This window comes from Sapajus apella, unplaced genomic scaffold, assembly GCF_009761245.1.
Source record: "Sapajus apella isolate SASKATOON/1434 unplaced genomic scaffold, GSC_monkey_1.0 scaffold217, whole genome shotgun sequence".
NCBI classification, from domain to species: domain Eukaryota; kingdom Metazoa; phylum Chordata; class Mammalia; order Primates; family Cebidae; genus Sapajus; species Sapajus apella.
Genome location: NW_022437157.1, coordinates 265143 through 282837, shown reverse-complemented (window position 1 = coordinate 282837; position 17695 = coordinate 265143). Strand labels below are relative to the sequence as shown.

General features: G+C 43.4%; 2 protein-coding genes and 1 pseudogene across 2 annotated transcripts; 1 reads left to right on the top strand and 2 right to left on the bottom strand.

Moving 5' to 3' along the window:
- Positions 1 to 3923: 3923 nt before the first annotated feature.
- Positions 3924 to 4616, top strand: UBD (ubiquitin D). The gene has a single exon (XM_032270860.1). It carries the CDS (start codon positions 3948 to 3950, stop codon positions 4203 to 4205), a length of 258 nt encoding a protein of 85 aa, XP_032126751.1. The 5' UTR covers positions 3924 to 3947; the 3' UTR covers positions 4206 to 4616.
- A 1755-nt stretch (positions 4617 to 6371) lies between these two features.
- Positions 6372 to 7695, bottom strand: LOC116544447 (putative olfactory receptor 2I1). The gene is given in 3 exon segments (XM_032270837.1): positions 6372 to 6545; positions 6547 to 7303; positions 7676 to 7695. Coding segments are annotated over 3 exon segments (951 nt in total).
- A 6769-nt stretch (positions 7696 to 14464) lies between these two features.
- Positions 14465 to 15855, bottom strand: LOC116544458 (annotated as a pseudogene).
- Positions 15856 to 17695: the final 1840 nt, after the last annotated feature.

Sequence of the window (17695 nt, the reverse complement as noted above, 5' to 3'; positions counted from 1 at the left end):
GCTCTTTTTACCCAGGCTGGAGTGCAATGGCGCGATCTCGGCTCACCGCAACCTCCGCCTCCTGGGTTCAGGCAATTCTCCTGCCTCAGCCTCCTGAGTAGCTGGGATTACAGGCACGCACCACCATGCCCAGCTAATTTTTTGTATTTTTAGTAGAGACGGGGTTTCACCATGTTGACCAGGATGGTCTCGATCTCTTGACCTCGTGATCCACCCGCCTCGGCCTCCCAAAGTGCTGGGATTACAGGCGTGAGCCACTCCGCCCGGCTAGGTATGTCTTAAATCACAGTGGTGGGGCGTATCCAGGAGTAAAGGTAGAGAAATAGAGGCACTGTGGTGTGAGAGTGGATGTTGATTGTTTTGTGTGTTGAAACAGGGAGTCAGTATTTAATTGTTGGCTTAGGATTGTTCTCAAGTAGTGGATTTGGTGTGCAGGTTCTGGGAAAACATGGGAAGTGTGTTGAGAGCTCAAGACCCAGGAATCCAATGTTTTTGTTTTGGAAAGGGAATTTTACAAGTAAAGCTTTCTTAACCTGGAAGACACTTAGGAACCCTTTCCAATCATCTCATTTTATAGACTGGGAAACCAGCATCTAAGGAGATGAATAGATTTGCCCAAGGTAAGGTAGCAAGTGGCCCTCCTGGGACTCCAACTCATGTCTCCTTTCAGTCTGAGGTTATTTCTCTTATGTCTTCTTAAGGCATGTTTTACATCTTCTGCCAGACTAGCCATGTCAGGCTCACAGTCACAGCACTCCACACAATGCTGACTGTCCTTTCCTGGGTGCCCTTGTTCTTATGACAGCCCCTGAGTAATGAGGTGCTCTTTTTTTTTTTTTTTGAGACGGAGTCTCACTCTGTTGCCCAGGCTGGAGTGCAATGGCACGGTCTGGGCTCACCGCAACCTCCGTCTCCCAAGTTCAAGCAATTCTCCTGCCTCAGCCTCCCAAGTAGCAGGGATTACAGGTGTGAGCCACTGTGCCCGGCTATGACGTGCTCTTAAAAGCAGCACGAGAGGGTCAGCAGGCATCATAGGTCTTTAAGCCTGTGAGGGCCCAGGCCACGGGACAGACAGTAACAAGTCAGGAATGGGAGAGGAGAGGTAGATTGTTAATCAGGGAAAAGTTTTCAATTCAGAACCACCATCTCATGTTTGGAATGAGGAGTGCAAATAGGTTGCCTGAGGGGAGAAGCATGCAATCAGAAAGCATTCTTTATTAACTCCTGTCCAGCAAGAGTGAAAGAAAATTCATGGGAACCTGCAAGAACAAAGCGCACAGCAAAGCTGGACAAGCACAGCAATCCAGGCAGGGGATTTCCAACTCATCTGCTAGTATATATAAGCTGGATGCAAATTCCTTTTTCTGTCTCATTTCTGCCTCTTTGACTGCAGAGATGGCTCCCAATGCTTCCAGCCTCTGTGTAAGCTGGGATTTGATAAAAGGGACGGGGAAAGGAAAAGCACTTTCAAGAGTTTGGGAGAGATCTTAGAAACAGAGGATGGACAGTGCTCAGGGCTCTGGGTGGCTGGGCAGGCATCCTTAAGTGGAAGAGGCTGGCATTGACGTGTGTATGGGAAAGGTGATTGTCTGAAGAGAAGCTGGTTATCTGGCTTCTGTGTTCTTTTTTCAATCGGACCTTGCACTAGTTACTCTTTGGGATCAACGGTAGGAAAAAATATGAGAGTGAGCTATGTGTTCCACAGGGCTGGTGAGATTTAAAATTGTGGAAACATTTTTTAGGGTCCTTAAACTTAATATTTTCTCTCCCCTCAAAGGAGAGCTTCACAAAACTCATTTATCTGAAGTTGTTAATGATCGAACACATTATTTTATATAAGAAAATATGCACTATGGAGAGAACCTGCAATGCTTAACACAGATCCTCCAGTGAAGAAATGTCTGCAATATCTAGATTGGGAAAATATTTCTGAATGGAGTATGAGGGAGGTCTTTTCAGGCTTTCAAGCGGCCGTTAGGGGTGAGTTTTCCCATCTTTTAGGATTTTCCAGTTGTTGAAATAAGACTTAGATATAGTCCCTACCTTCTGTGAGTGAAGCCCTAGTCTAATCAAAGGAGCTCACATTCTATATTAGGTAGATATAAAAATATAAGAAATATAAATTAATAAGAAACACTGAACATAGTGTCACTGTAATATGTAAGTTATTATTACAAAGCAGTGGGATATTTGAAAAGAAACTAGCAGTTCAGTGATTACGTGTCCTACTCAGGATTTCCTTCTGAAGTAGTGACAGAGGGTTTCCTATGTCTGTGAGTATCTTATGAGGCTGTCATATTTTGGAAATTCTCTTTGAGAGTTGTTTTGAGACTCTGGTGTACATGTTTTGAAGCTTTGTATTTACTTTTTGACATTTGACAAACTTTATCTGGATAGGAGATACAGATAAATAGGGTGGAAAAATCATTAATTACATTTTGAGGTGGATAAAAGGTATGTTTTTTACATCCATTGAAATGCACGGAAAAACAAAATAAAAAGATGACCAACTAAAAAAAATCACACATTTATAATTTTATAAAGGAGACTTTATTTCTTATGAAGGGTTATAGTCTGCAGGGTAGTCATTCTGACAGGCTGGGAAGCTCAGCTTCTGGTTGAAGACCAAAAAAAGCAAGCACTTTGCAGGAAGAAAGCACTTTGCACAGGAATTTATGCTAAAGGAGTTTGCTAAGTATACATATGTAATAAGTTATAGCAGAGACAATGAATATTCATGAAGGGGGTCCTAATGCATGCATATTGAATAAGCTTGTATATTACATATCACCCATGGTCACTCTGAAGTGGAGCCTTAACATTTAATTGCATTACAATTAGGCCTTATACATGAAAAGGTGAAGCAGGGGCACAATGGCATTCAAATGCACAGCTTCTGTAAACTAGCCAGAAGCAGTCCATGGTCAGTGGTCTCTTAAAAGGAGAAAATTCCTGAAATCAGTCTTTTGTCCAATTAAAACTGTTGTTATGGCTTGTGGAACAGGAGGTCAGTTAGCCTGTGGGTGAGCTGTAATTGTTTTAATATTGTTCCTCTTGTGGCCAGTGCTTGTTTAGCTGCTAGAGAAAAAAGAAAAAAATTTGGGCAGTTAGAACGTAGTTTATTCTTTAAATGTAGGGATGCATGACTTAACTCTTGCTTGTTATAGTCTTAGGTCTTGTTTATAATTTGCTATTTTATTGACACAAAAAAATCCATCTTATAATCTTTAATGTTGCTGGGTCAGTTGTGTCTAAACTACAAAAGGGAGAAGATATAATGAGTAGTGTCCAACCTGTTCCATCATGACTGAGATGTTTTATTTATTTATTTATCTTGAGACAGTCTCACTCTGTTGCCATCTCTGCTCACTGCAACCTCTGCCTTCAGGTTCAAGTGATTCTCATGCCTCAGCTTCCTGAATAGCTGAGATTACAGGCACTTGCCATCCCACCTGGCTAATTTTTGTATTTTTAGTAGAGATGGGGTTTCACCAAGTTGACCAGGCTGGTCTCAAACGCTTGGCTCAAGTGATCAGCCCACCTCAGCTTCCCAAAGTTCTGGGATTATAGGTGTAAGCCACCACACCCAGCCCAATGACTAAGTTTTCAAAGTTTCTCTAGGGTCCCCCAGAGGAAGAGAGGGTCCCTTCAGTTGCTTGGGGGCTCAGGATTTTATTTTTCATTCTCAAGATTTTGAAAAAAAGGTGTTTATACAGGAATGGGACAAATTTTCTTATTTGTGTTGTGACTTGGTAATTCCAAAAGAGAAGCCCCAAGAAAGAGAGGGGCACTGGTTACTGGACAGGAACTAGAGGACCAGATAGACAGTGGAAGGGTGGGAGCCACTGTGGTGGGGGGCAGGAGTGTAAAGGGAGGCAGGCATCCTAGGCAACTGTCTTGTGGCTTTCACTTCCCGGGTGCATGTCCTTTCCAAGGAATGGGATTTAATGACCTTTGATGTCAACCCAGATGACAGCATGAAGAAAATCAGTGAACATGTCTGTTCTAAGACCAAGGTTCCTGTGCAGGACCAGGTTCTTCTGATGGGGTCCAAGGTCCTAAAGCCACAGAGAAGACTCTCATCTTATGGCATTGACAAGGAGAAGACCATCCACTTTACTCTGAAAGTGGTGAAGCCCAGTGATGAGGAGGTGCCCTTGACTCTCATGGAGTCAGGTGATGAGGGGCAGCAGCACCAGGTGTGAAGAACAAGCTCAGTGGCATAGGTGAAAGCAATGATCGAGACCAAGACAGGTGTAACCCCTGAGACCCAGATTGTGACTTGCAAGGAAAGAAACTGGAAGATGGGAGAAGATGGAAGATTACGGAATCAGAAAGGGCAATTTACTCTTCCTGACATATTATTCCATTGGAGGGTGACCACCCTGGGGACTGGGTGTTGTTGGGGGCCAAAAAGCCTATTTCTTTTAATCTCTTACTCAATGTCCACATCCTTTGATGATTTCCCAAAATTAATGAGAATGAGAGGAGTAGGGTAAGATTTGGGTGGGATGGGTGGGATGAAGAATATTGTCCAACTCTATGTTTCTTTGATTCTAACACAATTAAGTGGCAGGATATTTAAAATGTATTACTGAGAATAGAAAATAATTTTTTTTTTTTTTGGAGACAGAGTCTCGCTCTGTTGCCAGGCGCCAGTCTGGAGTGCAGCGGTGCATTCTCGGCTCACTGCAACCTCCACCTCCTGCGTTCAAGCAATTCTCCTGCCTCAGCCTCCTGAGTAGCTGCGACTCCAGGAGCATGCCACTACACCCAGCTAATTTTTGTATTTTTAGTAGAGACGGGGTTTCACCATGTTGGCCAGGATGATCTCCATCTCTTGACCTCATGATCCACCCACCTCGGCCTCCCAAAGTGCTGGGATTACAGGCGTGAGCCACTGCACCCAGCCAGAAAATAAATTTTTAAGGCATAACAGAGAGAGCATCCAAAGCCAGATTGCAATTTAATTCTTTCTTGATACCTTGTTATTTATGGAAAAACTCCTATCTTCTTTCCTTTATGACAAGAGAGTCAGTTTTAGGTTTGGATCCATGTTCTACTGATTTCTGTCTTTATTAAGACCAGTGCTTTATTTATATCACTCAACAATGTCTGAACCAAATTGAATTTCTATTTATAGAGCATAGTGAAATGATTTATTATAAAATGAATTAATTTCTCTGACATGATCACAAATCACTAAATACTTTAGAAGTTAAATTAAGCTACTTCCCCTACACCCCCCCCCCCCCCCCTTTTCTTTTAAAGCTATTTGGTATGAAATAAAGTCTGGCCTTCTCTTATTCTTTATGTCCCACACCCAACTAAAATAGTTATTATTTCTGGGGATAGTGGTGGGCAAGGATAGGTATTTTCCACAGGGACCTAGTGATTCTGTGTAACTAGTGAGGGTTCCTAGGGGTAGATGGACATTGGGAGGGAACAAACTTTCTGTAGATAGGGGACTGTGGGCCACCATCTCTCCTACCTGTGTTAGGGTCTGTCAGGTCTTCTCCAGGATGAGGGCACCAGTCTGGGTGAGGGTGAGTGAGGAGCTGGCTTCTGGGTTGTCCTCAATATTCTGGTCAGGTTCTGCTCATTGAGCATTTTCCTCTCTGCTTTTTTTTCATTAGAAGATCCCTGTTCCTGTCTTGAGAACTTGAGTCCATTCCTCCATTTATTCCTCTGACTCTCTCTCTTGTTCTTTCATGTCTCACAACTGATCACTTGTTTTTTTCACAGCCTGAGACATGCTTGCCTTCTTCCACACTCATCCTAATTCCTTGTTTCTTTAAAACTTGCTCAAGAGCCAACTCCTGTAGGAGAGTTTCCCATCTCAACCGCACTCAGTAAAATTCACCACCATTTATGGGCTTTCCTTATCACACTTAAGAGTGAAATGCTCCTGTGAGGGCACTGGTTATCTGTCAAGGTCTGCACTAGGTTGGACTGATTTCCTAGAAGAGAGTCCATGGCCACTTTTTCTGGGTGTACCCTTTCCTGGAGGATAGGGATTATAATTTTCTTGTCAACTTGAGACTTCTGATGGCAAACACCAAGGGGTCTTCTATGGTTTTCCATCAGATAAGGAGGAAGTTAAAGGCGAGCATCATGTCCATCATCTTATCTGCGCGCGAAGTCATAAGGTTTTCCCTCCCTAAACCTGTATATCTAGAGGATGTAGGGATGTGCCCTCAAGAATCTAAACATTTCCTCATGGGAGGAAAGTATGTTCTCCATTGGACTCCGTAGGACAAATCTTGGAGATTATTATACAAAAATGAACAATCTGAAGATTAAACTGACTCACGATTAGGTATTTTCATCCTTGGGTTCTGGCTTAATACTTTCTCTCCTCCCCAACGCACTCACTGTCCAGCTTGGCCTCTCCCCAGGCTCCCCAGCAGCCTCCTCGCTGCCCCCTTCACTTCCTTATTCCTGAGGGTGTATATGAGCGGGTTGAGGGCAGGTGTGACCACGGTGTAGAAGAGCGATACGAACTTGCCCCGCGCCTGGTCGTAGTGCTGCGCGGGCTGCAGGTTAAGTGTAGACGGCCGAGCCGTAGAACAGGCAGACGGCTGTCAGGTGGGACCCACAAGTGCCCACCGCCCTCCTCCGGCTTCCGCTGGACCGCATGCGACAGACAGCTCGGGCCACGGCACCGTAGGAGGCCAGGATGACGGCGGACGGTAGCAGCAGGATAATCACGCGGGCGGCGAACATCTGGCTCTCGGTAGCGTCTCGGTCGCCGCTGCAGGCCAGCTTGAGCAGCGCTGGCAGCTCGCAGATGAAGTGGTCCAGCAGACGGGGCGCGCACAGGGGCCGCTGAGTCAGGAGCGCAGTTTGCGCGACGGAGTTGGTGAGGCCGCCTAGCCAGGAGGCGCCGGCCAGAGCGCGGCAGAGGCCCGGGGAGGCGAGGCCAGCGTAGCGCAGCGGGAGGCACACTGCGGCAGCGCGGTCCAGCGCCATCACAGCCAAGAGGACGCACTCGGCGGAACCCAGCGTCAGCGATGCGCACAGCTGGGCGGTGCAGTGGCTGCGCGGGAGCCAGAGCGCGGCTACGCGCAGGTTGGCCAGCAGCGGCGGCACCACACTCGTGGTGAAGCCCGTGTCTACCAGGGCCAGGTGGCAAAGGAAGTAGTACATGGGCGTGTGCAGGCGCGGGTCGCGCACCACCAGCAGCACCAGCGCCGAGTTGCTGGTCAAGGTCAGGAGGTAGCAGAGGAGGACAAGGGCGAAGAGGACCTGCTGCAGGGAGGGCCAGTCGGAGAAACCCAGCAGGAGGAAGCGCTCCTCTGTGCTGTAGTTGGCCTAAAGGAGGAAAACTCCCAGAATGTTTGGAAGGTCGAAATAGAAAAGGGTGAGTACCCCTTATAAGCAAAGGAAAAACCTTGGAGTGTGGAAATGGGCTGGGCGAAGGAATGGAAGCATATGCAAGGTTAGTTTGTGAATTGTAATCCCATGCACAGATGAGATTACTTGAGAATAATCCCCCTAAGGATAAGAGCAACATTCCAAGCTTGGCGTAGCCAACACTCGGTAGACAGAATGATCACCTCTGTTGTTTCAGGTACTCTGCTTTTATTTATGCAACTGTTCATGTAAAATGGAGACCAGACCAGAAGAATCCCTGAGCAGATAGATCCAGTTGGGCCTCCTAAGGGACCTTAACCTTGCTTGATTTGCAAGCATGCCTGAAACTTTGTGTTATGTCTTGTAAATGCCTATATAAAAGAAACGGAACTTAAGCTTAACCAATCAGAGGCAGTCAACAAAACATAATTATATAACCAAAGACTTCCTCATGGGATAGACCAAATAAGGCAACTATAACTACCAATGAAATATTATCTTTGCTTTTATCTGTGTTTTAAAAATCCTCCTCCTCATGTTCTCTCTGTGGAGCTCCCTAGCCACTTCTGACTTCGAGCTGCCCAATTCATGAATCACTGCTGAAATAAACTCTTAAATATTTTACTGGTCTTTAGTTTACTTTCTAACACAACCCATTATACTGCTGATTACTGATTTTTAATTTGCTGTGAATAAAGAATACTCCCAATGTCCATGCCCCTCCCACTGAGGGGAGATCAGCACATGCATACTAGCCTTTAAATCAGGAGTCAGTTGGGTAGGAAAAAGAACACTTTCTGGTAAACCAGAAGTCAGGAGATCCTGGTTTTACCTAGCATAGCTCCCATTAGCCAGTTACCTGATATGGGGAAGTCTTCATTTCCCTCTGTCCCAATTTTTTCATGTGTAAACCAAGGATATTGAATTAGGTGACATCTAAGTTTCCTGTCCCATCTCCCTGGTTTTACTATCAAATATTGATCAAAAAATGAAACAAAAAGAGAACCCAGAAAACAAAGGAACCTCATTCTCCAAAGGGTCTTGTTGAATCAAGTGTCCTAATGGTACAGAAACATATGGTTTATGTGATGGATAAGAGTCTTTCTACTGCACGACTCCTGACATAAATTATTGTATAGATAACTTATTTTACATATCATATTCACTGCTGTTAATTAAAAAATTACAATAGTCTAATTTTTCATTTTTTCAGGGAAAAAAACACTGTTACCTACCAAAACATCCTGTTTGATTGTATTTCTCTCATTTTATCCTCACTGGGCAGAACCAGCATTAATGTTGTGATTAAGAACCAGGGCTCAGCAGCAAGACTGCCTGGGTTCGAGTCCTAGCTCTGCCATTTTCTTTTTCTTTTCTTTATTTTTTTTTGTTTTTGTTTTGAGACCGAGTCTCTCCCTGTCACCAGGCTGGAGTGGCACAGTCTTGGCTTACTGTAACTTCTGTCTCTTGGGTTCAAGCAATTCTCCTGCATCAGCGTCCTGAGTAGCTGGGACTACAGGTGCGCGCTACAACATCCAGCTAATTTTTGTATTTTTAGTAGAGACGGGGTTTCACCATATTGGTCAGGGTGGTCTCTATATTTTAACCTCATGATATGCCCACGTCAGCCTCCCACAGTGCTGGAATTAGGTGTGAACCACTGTGTGCAGCCTGACTCTGCTATTTTCTAGCTGAGCAATCTTGGGCATGTGTTTGGCCTCTCTCTGCCTCAGTTTCCTCATATGAAAATAGAACTATGTTAAGTGGGCTAAATATGAAAAGCCGTTAGAACAGTGCCTGGCACAAAGCAGGCATTAACTATTGTCATCCCTTAATAGACGCTAACAATTGTCACATCTGTTTCCCAAACCAAGAAACAGGTTTCTAAGGGGTTCTTATGCTAGGCAGTGACGTAATTGCTATGAACATTTACATCCCTTTTCATTTATTAAGTCTAATCTTTACTCACTTGAAAATTAGGCAATAGTCTTATTTCATAGAGTATGTTAGGAGAGTAATTGAAGTTAAATTACTTGCCCAAGGCCAGATCATTTGTAAATGCTTAATAAGTTTCCACTTGTATTTGACTAACTTCGAGGGCCTTACCTGTTTGATCAACCAGGCTCCACTTTGCTAGATACTGTGGAGTATAAAAGAATATGCAAAGTCAGACCTATATTTATAGATAATTTTATAATTTGGGGTCATATCGGAGGTGAGTAAAGTAGAAGAGGTGACATTCAGGCTTACAGACCAATGGCAGCTAGAGGCTAGAGATGTTGAGTTACAAAAAGTCAAATTCTTTAGTGCTGTGATTACATGATCACACAACAGTTTAGCCAGGCAAGCTCTAAACCATTCCTCTTCAAATATGTCACACCATGAAAAGAGGCACACAATAATGAAACTACATAGATAACATTCTTGTTACACGTGTGCACAAATTCTCCAATACATAAGCATATGTGCACCTGTACACATAAACTCATCATTGCCCTCACACGTCTGGAAGACAAATCTGTTGTGAAATAGATAATGTGTCATCAAACTTCACTTGGTATTTCAGAATGCGCCTCTCAGTATAAGACCATTTAATTTTTTGTAGGACACTCTAATATCCAACTTACCTTCATGTGTACTCTTTGCACTGATGTTTACACCTTGAGTTTCCAGATGACAGGTTGGTCTCTTGCTCCTGCTTTGGGTTCTCTGGATTTGAAATGGCAGTTGGGAGGATTTAATAAAAGATGCAATTGTGTGCCTGTGTTAATTTCTGGAATGAGTGCCTGAGATCAAAGCCAGGATTCTCAGGAAAAAGACAGGGGGTGGATGTCATTGTGCTTGTCAATAGAGGAATAAAAAGAATGGATAAGAAAGAACTTAAGTTTGTGAAATTTTGAGATCTAGGCAGAGATGGTGATGTCTGTTCCTGGAGAACCTTGTAATGGGGTATATATAAGACAAAGCTTTGTACTGGTAGCAAATCAGCATTAGCTGGTGTTGGTAGCAAATATCCTTCCTGGATCTAAAGGACACAGCAGTTAGAGAGAAGGAGGAAGCATGCTGATGAGTGCTCTCACTAGAGAAGAAACAAGGCAATCAGCGTTCCCTGTTATTTAGAAGAAGGGATGGAGCTCTGAGGAATTGATGTCCCACTCCCATCATTAGTACTTTGCATGAAGGTGTCTGGAGAGGAGTCCCCAAGAGTGGGAAAGAGGAAATTCTGGAGGGAAAGTCCCTTTAGAGTAGTGTGTCTCTGGTAGTGTATGAAGGCCAGAGGCAGCATAATTCCCTCTCATTATCATTTTTACTGTTAAATTAGAACTGGTTTAGAATTTCATTCTCTGATGGAGTGATGAAGTTAGCTAATTGCTTAACTTCAGTGATTCTCAGTGTCATCATCTGTAAAACAAGGAAAATAACCTTTTTTTGTCAGAATTTTGTCGATTTGTTGAAGTCATTTTCAGTTTTGAATGTGGCTTTCACTGTTATGTCATCAGCTTTGCGCCAAAGCCTGCCTTCCTGCTTGTGACTGTCATCATTCTCTTTCCCTTCACTCTTCCTTTGTCCTTGCAGATCTTTGTCCCTGATCCCATCTCACTCTCTCCAGTCCTAACAACTGTGATAATTCTTGGTGAATTCAGTATCCACATAGATTATCCTTCCATAATCTCTCCTTTCAGTTCCTTTCTCAGTGAGAGGTCTGCAAATTCATCATGGCCCCTTGCACCTCTTGAATCTTCACTTCTCTACCAAGCTTAGACTGTCTGGTCAATCATTATAATTACTCCTTTGCATACTCTCAATGTTCCTGACCTTTTCACTTGTTAGACTCTTTCTCTAAACTGCTCTCCCATTTAAATCCAACTATAATTCTGCTCTCTCACTATATTTGTTCAGCTGACTGTGGCTGAAGAAAAGCCTATAGCCACACTGAGAGGCTTCACTTTACATTCCTGACTACTACTATTAGGGGAAGGGGCTAATGCCATGGACAATCATATTTCCCTAGTCCGCTCACTTTCTCCTCTCCTACATAACTCATGCACACTTTCTGGTCTCTCCTCAAATCTCCAGTTCTCTTCCTCTCTCTCAAGTAATATCTTTCTCAGAAAAAAAATTTACTTCATTTTTTACTGAAAAAATGTAAAGCAATCAAAAGAGAAGCTGTTATCAACCCATCTGTTCACCTACTTGGATCTGTGCTCACATATAGGACTGCCTTTTTTTCTGATACCGCCAGGAATAGAGACTGTTTTGCATCTGTCTGATGTCAGTATCTCCACTTGCCCACCATATTTCATCCTTTCCACTTATTCAGGGATATTACGCTAGTCTTTCCCCCCTCTTTCGTGTAACATCATTTGCCCATCCAGTGGGCCATCCCCATCAATACATAAACATACTTGGACTTCCCTCATTAAAAAATAATCTCTTGCTTTCACCTCCCCCTAGCTACCATCCAAGTACTTACTTTTGCACCACTTCTCTACTCCCATTCTCTTTTGAGTTGGCTCCAACAAGGCTTCTGCACTGGAAATCTTTCATCAAAGGTCACAAACCAACCTCCACATTGATATAATAGTTTTCAGTCCTCATACTACTTAACTAATTAGAAGCATATCTATAGAGTGCACTTAGGTTTCCTTTTTGGAACTTGCCTTTCACTTGACTTCCGCTATGGACTGAATTGTGTTTGCCTCAAAATTCATATGTTGAAGATGTAATCTTCAATGTGATAGTATTTGAAATGGGCATTTTAGGAGGTAATTATAGTTAAATGAGGTCACAAAGGTGAGGGCCTAATAGGGTTAGTTTCCTTATAAAAGAGGAGGAAAAGGGCTAGGCACAGTGGCTCATGCCAGTAATCTCAGCACTTTGGGAGGCTGAGGCGGGCAAATCATGAGGTCAGGAGTTCAAGACCAGCCTGACCAACATAGTGAAATGCTGTCTCTTCTAAAAATAAAAAAAGTAGCTGGGCGTAGTGGCAGGCACCTGTAATCCTATGAGGAGCTAAGGCAGGAGAATTACTTGAACCTGGGAAGTGGAGGTTGCAGTAAGCCTAGATCACACCATTACACTTCAGCCTGGGTAACAAGAAAGTACTCTGTTTCCAAAAAAAAAAAAAGGAGGAAAGAGAGTAAGAGCATAAGAAAGATAAGAAAGGGATGTGAGGAGGCAGCAAAAAGGCAGCTTTCAGCCAGCAGGAGCCATCACCAGGAAAAAAAATCAGCCAGCATCTTGACCTTGAACTTCCCAGCATCCAGAACTGTGAGAAATAAACTTCTGTTGTTCAAGCCTCCTGGTTTATAGTATTTTGTTATGGCAGTCTGAGCTGACTGACAGTTTCAAAAGCATCAAAGTCTCCCAGCTGCTCCTTCTGAATCTCCTCTATTGGTTTCTCCTCATCTCCCTGCTGTGCCCAGGATTCAGTCCTCTTAGTCCTCTTTCCTTTTTTTTTTTTTTTTTTTTTGGGATGGAGTTTCACTTTTGTTGCCCAGAAGTGCAGTGGCACAATCTCAGCTCACTGCAACCTCTGCCTCCCAGGTTCAAGTGATTCTCCTGCCTCAGCCCCCTGAGTAGCTGGGATTACAGTCCCAATTTCAGGTGATCCGCCTGCCTCAGCCTCCCAAACTGCTGGGATTATAAGCTTGAGCAACTGTGCCTAGCCCCTCTTTCCTCCTTTTAAATTTAAATTTTATTTTAAATTAAGTCCCTGAAACAGAAAAGTAATTTATTTTTAGTATGAAAGTGATTGATTAATAATAGTTGTCTCATTATTCTGACTTACCCATATTCAAAACTCACCTGCTCAGAAAACTGCAAACCCATGGTTTCTAACAATCTCTACTTAACCATTAAGAAAGGATGTATAAGGATACCCGCCTAGTGTCAATCTGATCTCTCCTTTATGAGGTGTGTCTTTGGATATATAGGGGTCAGGGAGCTGCTTGAGGAGATGGTCTCTTCTTTATAGGAGCTCAAATGGTGAGCTGTGAGCTCTGTTGTTCATTCAGAGCTGCTGGGCAGGTACGTTTAGGTCTCCTGCAGCAGAACTCATAAGCTGCTTTTTGTTCCCAGGTGCTCTGTCCCAGGGATTTAGGGCTTTATTTATGAGTTTCCGTTATGCTGCTGCCTTCTTTTTTTTTTCCTTCAGGCCTGCCCTGCCCAGCAAGGAGGCAGCCTAGTCACTGTCAGCCTGTACAGGCTTTGCTGAGCTGCTGTGGGCTCCGCCCAGCTGCCGAGTGAACTTCCTTGCAGTTCTGTTTATATGGGTGTAGCTGGGGAGAGATAGCAAGGGGAGAAATGCCAGATGTAGGTGATGAGGAGGAAGGCAGCAAATCACACTGCCACGTGTGTACCTATGAAACAATTTTGCATGTTCTTCACATGTACCCCAAAACCTAAAATGCAATAAAATAAATAAATGGGGGAAAAAAAAAGAAAGGATTTATAACAATAAAAGTTATGTACATAGGAAAGATCAGAGAGTAGAAAGTGTTAACCAGAGGTACCCAGAAAAGCTTTCTGTGACTGAAATAATACTTCCTGTCTAAGATTCAGGAATAAGATACTTCTTTTGGGACTGAGAAATTTACATGAGCAACCTTTGGTATCCAAACTGTACTTCTGAGCTCTTTGCTGTGCCATTTTTGGCTAGTCTAATGCAATCAGTTGGAGAAAACAACACTGAGGAGGAGGAGGAGAAAGGAATTCTCAACCTCAGACCAATCTCTGGCCCCAGGGTTAGGACTGAGAACAAATACACTCAAGGCCTGCCACTGAATGGCAGTGGGACAACTTGGAAAACTAATGACTTAGTGCCAAGTCAGACCTGTTGTGAATACCTAGGTTGGCTCCATCCCAGGGCCCTTGTACTGAAGACCCTTGGAAGAATGAGAGGGAAGGTGAGAGGATGATACAGCTAGAGTTATGTGACTGGAAGGTAGTAACCCACAAGGATGTCAGCAGAAGCTCAGTGTCCTTCAGATAAGTGACATGACTCCACTGTTAGTGGAGGGCTGAGTAAATCTCTAATAATTTCAGGTTAGGCAGGATCTTGACTTATATAACTCATGGTAGAAGCTATAGGTACTACTCTGTAAAATCTTTGTATATATCCAAGAGGCTGGGACACTCATAGAGAGTGGCAGAACACGTGGTCTTCAAAGATCTACTTCTCTCTTGCTGGGAAGATCTTGCCACAAATTGGACAATTTGAACAAAGGGACTGCATCTGCTGTTGCTCCAAGGTGTAGTCACAAATATCATCTTTGCAGATGGGGCATTTCTTGATGGAGAGCGGGCTTGGGGAAGAACTTTCTTGGATATCAGAATATGGGTTTCCATAGACAAGTCCTGTGCCTCCTTCATCTGAAATAGGTACTTGATACGGCAAAGAATTAAAATCCAGACCCATGTAACTGAGCAATCTGCTGTTCTTCCTCTTCAAAAGATCATTTTCTCCTTCCAAACTCTCTTCTTTCTCTGCAGAACATTACATATTATTCTGTTCTCTCTCAGTCTTCTTGACAGGTGAAAGTTTTCATCCGTTAATTCCTGTTGCTTCTTCATTGCAGTAGTTTCATTCTGCTTCATTTCCTCCAGTGGGGCTCGAGCTTCTTCTGGTCCTTCCTCTGTTCACTTAAACTGAGAAACAGGTGGTCATTTTCTTTTTACAGATGCTCTAACTGCTCTGTCTTATCTTGATCTCCCTGAACAAGTTTCTCCATTTCTTTCTCTTGATTTGACAGCTGGGCCTGAAGCTGATCCACTCTGATTTCCATCTTCTCATTTTCTGAGGACATCTGGTTTTGTTCTTTTAGTTGACGCAGCTCTGTCTCCCAACAGTCCTCCTGCTCTTTCACTTTCAGTTCCCACTTCTTATTGATGCTCTGTAGGGTTTCTAGCTCCTCCTGCTTCTTTTGGAGCTCAGCCTGCATGTGTGAATTCTGCTTCTGGAGGCTGACACAGCTGTTCTTCAGCTCCTGGTTTTCTTTGCAAAGCTCCTTGTTGTGCTCTCAATCTCTTCCACCTCTCCCTGAGTGGTAACAACTAGGATGTCTTCCTCATTTTCTGGATGGAATTGGAAAGAAATACTTGCTCCCTGGACCACATCATCCTGACCCACATAGCAGAACTGGTAATACTCATCATCCTTGGGCAGGCAGTAAGCTTTGAATTGGACTTCCTGCTGTTTGGCTGATTCATTGTTTAGGTCAGTGGGCAAATTAACCTACATGAAGGTGTAATACTCACGGGTTGTCTTCCATCCCAGTCTGAAGATGCCAATCCAATCCTTTAGATGAGGGATGAAATGCTGGGTGAAGGCGTAATGACATGTGACATCCCTCCCAGGGATGTAGAACGTTTCCACACTGCTAAAGATGACCTGAGAGAAATGACAGTGATACAGCAAGACAGCTGATGTGGGGGGATCTTCGACAGTCTTCTCCATGGTAGGGGTCCAGGGAGAGCAGCCAGCAGTGGAGCAACAGCGACAGGCCCTCTTTCCCTTTTTACATGTACTTTCCTCATCCAGTCTCATATGCTGATGACTCCTAAATTTATATTACCAGTCTGGATTTTTCTCCTAACCTCCAGATTCCTATGTCCAACTGTGTACCCATCAGCACCATTTTGGTATCTAATATACATCTTGAGTTTAACCTGCCATAAACTGAGCTCCTTACTACCCATCCCTTTCCTCCACAATGTGCTTCTTCTGTAGCCTTTCTCATCTCCTGTAGTAAAAATTCATTCTTCTAGTTTCTCAGACAAAATCTTGGGATACTGACTCTTATTCATCTCACCCACATATAATCTATCCACAAATTCTATTGGCTCTATCTGCAAAAATATGTTGTAGAACTCACAAGTTGTTACCACTGTTAGGATCACCACTCCGGTCTGTCCCTGTCATCATAATCTCTTGTTTGGATGATTGAAATAATCCTCTGGTTCCTCCCTTAACCTTTAGTATATTCTCAACATGGAAGCTAGAGTAACCCATTTATAACACAATTCAGATCATACCACTTCTTATCTCAAAGTCTTCCAACAGTTTCCATGTTACTCGGAAAGAAAAAGCCTAATCACAAGACCTAAAGATCCGTGCTCTCCACCTTAGTACTACTGATGTTTTTGACTGGATCATCCTCTGTTGGGGGTGCTGTCTTGTGCATTGTAGGATATTTAGAACCATCCCAGGGCTCTACCTACTAGGTGACAATAGTGCCTCCTCTCCAATTGTGAAAATCAAAATGGCTCCGGACATTGCCAGATGTCTCAATGGAGACATAATCATCTCGGAGCAGTTGCTTTTTATGAAGTATAATGTTTGGGACTGGAGTTACAAAAAACACAATAAAAGGTCCTGGCTATAGGAGTTTGTATTCTGAGAAGGCAAGTTAAATTCCTTAAAAACAAAGTAAAATACTACTTTAAAATGCACTTAGGGCACAAGTCAGTAAACAACCAAGGAAAGGCAAGTGAGTGCAGTGAGGATTGAAGGTGGGGCATGCATTACAGGTAGGAGAAGTGGGGGAGGCTTTTCAGAGGAGGAGCAGGGGCTTCATCTCACCATGGTAGGCTCCTATTAAAGTCCAGGAGAGCTGATTCAAACAAAGATGTTGATGGGGAAATGGACATGGCAGATACGGGGGCCATGACAAAAGGCCAGAATTCAATGCATCTTAAACTTTGTTTGGGGCATAGTGAAGACAACTTGAATAATATAATAACACACAGAAGACTTCCCATGGTTCTTTCTGTTTCCTTTCCTCTTCCCTCAGGATCTTTTCAGAGTTTTTGTATTTGCCTTGAATTTAACCTATGTCTCCTGCCATAGTAAGAGGGATGAGCAGTGGTTCAAAGGATGTAACTAGCTCCTGCATTCCTCCCTAGCTGAATGACAATGGAGACTTCCAACAATCCAGCCCCAAGTTTTTAGGCCCAGAAGGTGTCTCCTAATGTAAATGACACTACTGGTTAGATTGGGTGACTGCCCATGATTTTCTGTCTCACATCTTTGCATTTCCATTTGTCTTTGTTTCAGTAAAATGCCCTTGTTGTTCACTCTACCCTATCTTAGCCCTCTTCCACCTTCAAGGCTCAGCACAAGCTCCACCTCCTCCAGAAAGCCTTCCCGAGCTTCCTCTTACTTCCCAGACCCCTTATAGTTTGCATCAGCATGCATGACCTTTCTGACATATTGTTCTTCATTTTTTACTTCAAAAGTCATTTTTTGATATAAATTAATATATACTAATTATGGAAAATTGGGAAATATGGAGTACATAGAAGATAAAAAGCCTATCCATAATCCAGCCAACCAATA